Consider the following 2,500-nt stretch of genomic DNA (forward strand, 5'->3'; position numbering starts at 1 on the left):
TTACTTGGCCATTTGGGGAAATTCCAATTAATACTTTGAATGTATTATGGTGTTTGTAGTTGGACCAGGTCTGTGACTGGGCCAACATTGAGGATGGTACCTCCACAAAAACCTCTGTGCAGTCAATAATCACTCGAGTAGTAGGGTACAGGGCAAATTGTTGTGGCATGTTTTTCCGCACTGATTCCTGAGAAGGGAAAGGGAATAATTGAGGCAACTCTAAATACAAGAAATTAATCCATGTACAGAATATCTTACTAAAGTTTGCAACAGAAATGCCAAATCTGTCAACTAGATCTCTAACAAAAAGACCAACCTTTAATCTAACAAGGACAATAAACAGTTCAGTTAAAGAACTTAATTGCCTCGTGCGACCTGGCTTATTTTTCCCTTCCTCCTGATATGGTCTGGAATCAGGTACATTTTTCGCACCCCAGTATTGTAGTTTGGCTACTTTTGGTTTGAGGTAATTATGAAATGCTAGTAGTGCTGTGTAATTGGGAAAGCCTGTGTAAAATTTAATCGCAGAGTTGTCATTCTTAAACTTTTCAAGTGTAAATTCCCGTTCTTTATACTCATCAATTTCTTTTTGCAGCTGCCCAACTTTTTTCTTAAGGTTTATCAATATTTCCTCCTTTACTTCAAGCTGCTCCTGTATAGACTGCCTTGATTCTTTTATATCAATGATGTCTCCAAAGCTAAATGCATATGTATGGTCCATGGATATTGAGTCAACTTCAGAGGTAAACAGGAAGCATGTCTGGGTGGACTTATCTTCAGTCTGTTTTGCAAACACCCTCTCAACATCTCCCAAAGAACACCTAGTTCCTACTTCACCTTTCCCAGCACTACTGTTGGAACATGTAAACTATAAATGTCAATAAAATAAGACATTCATTAAGGAAAGAAAAATACACACTACATGCCTAAAAGTACAAATGTTATGTTTAAGCAGCACAAGAAATATGTCAACAAGTGAGAAGCCCCTGCCACTAAAAAGAAAATTGAAATCTCATGGGGCTTCAAAAAGAATGTGACCTAAAACTCTGGGTAATGTAGCACCTCATATAAACCTCTTTTTTCATTTGTTCTCCTTGACAATAGCCTTCCTTATTATCAGGGATGGGGCATTGTTTAGGATTCTTCTTTATTGTTTCCATGCCCAATGTTATTGTCACTTCAAGGAGGCACTACTTGATCCAGACTCTAGGGATGTAATACCACTAGGGACAAGGTCATAGCATGCAAGTTATATTTATACCTCAACTTCTCCCAGAGGACATGTGGACCCTAACTCTTCAACTATTTCAATGTGTGACATGACCACTGTCTCTCCTGCACCTGTAGTTGATGTACAGGCCTTTGTTGAAGAACTGCTTCTATCCTTTGGAGGTTTCCGTGGCAAAGGTGTAACTGAGGACCAGTTAAATATTGATGGTTCCACTCCTACATTCAGAACGTGAATTTTTCACATTGATGCAATGTTAGAGGATTTTGATAAACCTTTGTAGCAGAATTCTCTCCAAAATCACACACAGACAAAACATGACAGAAGACAACAGATATGCAGTTCTTCACAAAACTAGCTTTTCTATTTTGGACCTCAATTTAGTTTAAGGTACCTTTTTTCATGTGTCCATACTTACAGGCATTCTAAAACATGATTTCTATTTGGAAAGGAAAGTTCATTTAACAAAATTGAAATGAAACCAAACCAAAGCAAACAAAAATTTACAATTACAAAATGTTTTCCGGTAGTAGACCCCTTCAGATTTGAGAATCATAATTTCTGATTTAGCTTAAATCAGCTTCCTTCATTGTATACTACAAGGTATACATAGAACACAAATAAAGGATGCAGACCCAGAAATAGCATAACAATGGACTGTTTTATTTCTTTTAAGTCAAACTATACAAGATTATCATAATTATTACGCACTTCAACAGCTGGAATATAAACAGATTTCCATCAAAATGCAATTCAACAGTGATGTAGTCGTGATACAAGACTGTCATAAAATCAGCGTTATTGTAAAATTACAAAGACTTAAACAATACCACACCTTTACCCAATCTGCTCCTCACTCCCCCAGCACCTTTGATTATTTCGTGTTTCCTAAAATGTTTTTCACATATTACAGTGTTCTCGCTTACACGAAAACCGTCTCTTCCGTGTTGACGCTTGATCAAATTGCACCAACGTGCTTTTGCAGGGTTCTTCGTAGGAAATTTAAAAAAGCGTAAACCAGACGCACTTCCATCGCTATTATATTCATAACTGTTGCACTCAGCTGCTGCACACTCCTTTCCACGGCTTCGGTGTTTCCTTTTCTTGCTATCTTTACCTTTCTCTTGGTCCATTTTCTAAGATTTGTTCGACTCGTAGCGCAGTTTAAACGAAAGCAAAAAGGACGGAAGGAAAGCTAATACAGGGTTAGCCTCGTCCCGGTGCACAAATTGCGCCGGCTAGACCAAACTCCAGCGGTTTCTTAGAATGAGC

At 38.0% G+C, this 2,500-nt stretch overlaps 2 protein-coding genes across 13 annotated transcripts in view; one reads left to right on the forward strand and one right to left on the reverse strand.

Moving 5' to 3' along the window:
- Positions 1-2,500, forward strand: part of LOC138043561 (uncharacterized) — a 42,974-nt gene that overhangs the window by 39,026 nt on the left and 1,448 nt on the right. The window lies entirely within an intron of this gene.
- Positions 1-2,500, reverse strand: part of LOC138043559 (uncharacterized) — a 3,013-nt gene that overhangs the window by 410 nt on the left and 103 nt on the right. Inside the window, exon 1 of the mRNA XM_068889891.1 lies at positions 1-2,500. This exon is cut by the window's left edge and continues 410 nt beyond it; it is cut by the window's right edge and continues 103 nt beyond it. Within this exon, the coding sequence (XP_068745992.1) occupies positions 1-721 (721 nt within the window). The 5' untranslated portion in view covers positions 722-2,500.

This window comes from Montipora capricornis, chromosome 3 (genome assembly GCF_036669925.1).
Source record: "Montipora capricornis isolate CH-2021 chromosome 3, ASM3666992v2, whole genome shotgun sequence".
Lineage (NCBI taxonomy): Eukaryota > Metazoa > Cnidaria > Anthozoa > Scleractinia > Acroporidae > Montipora > Montipora capricornis.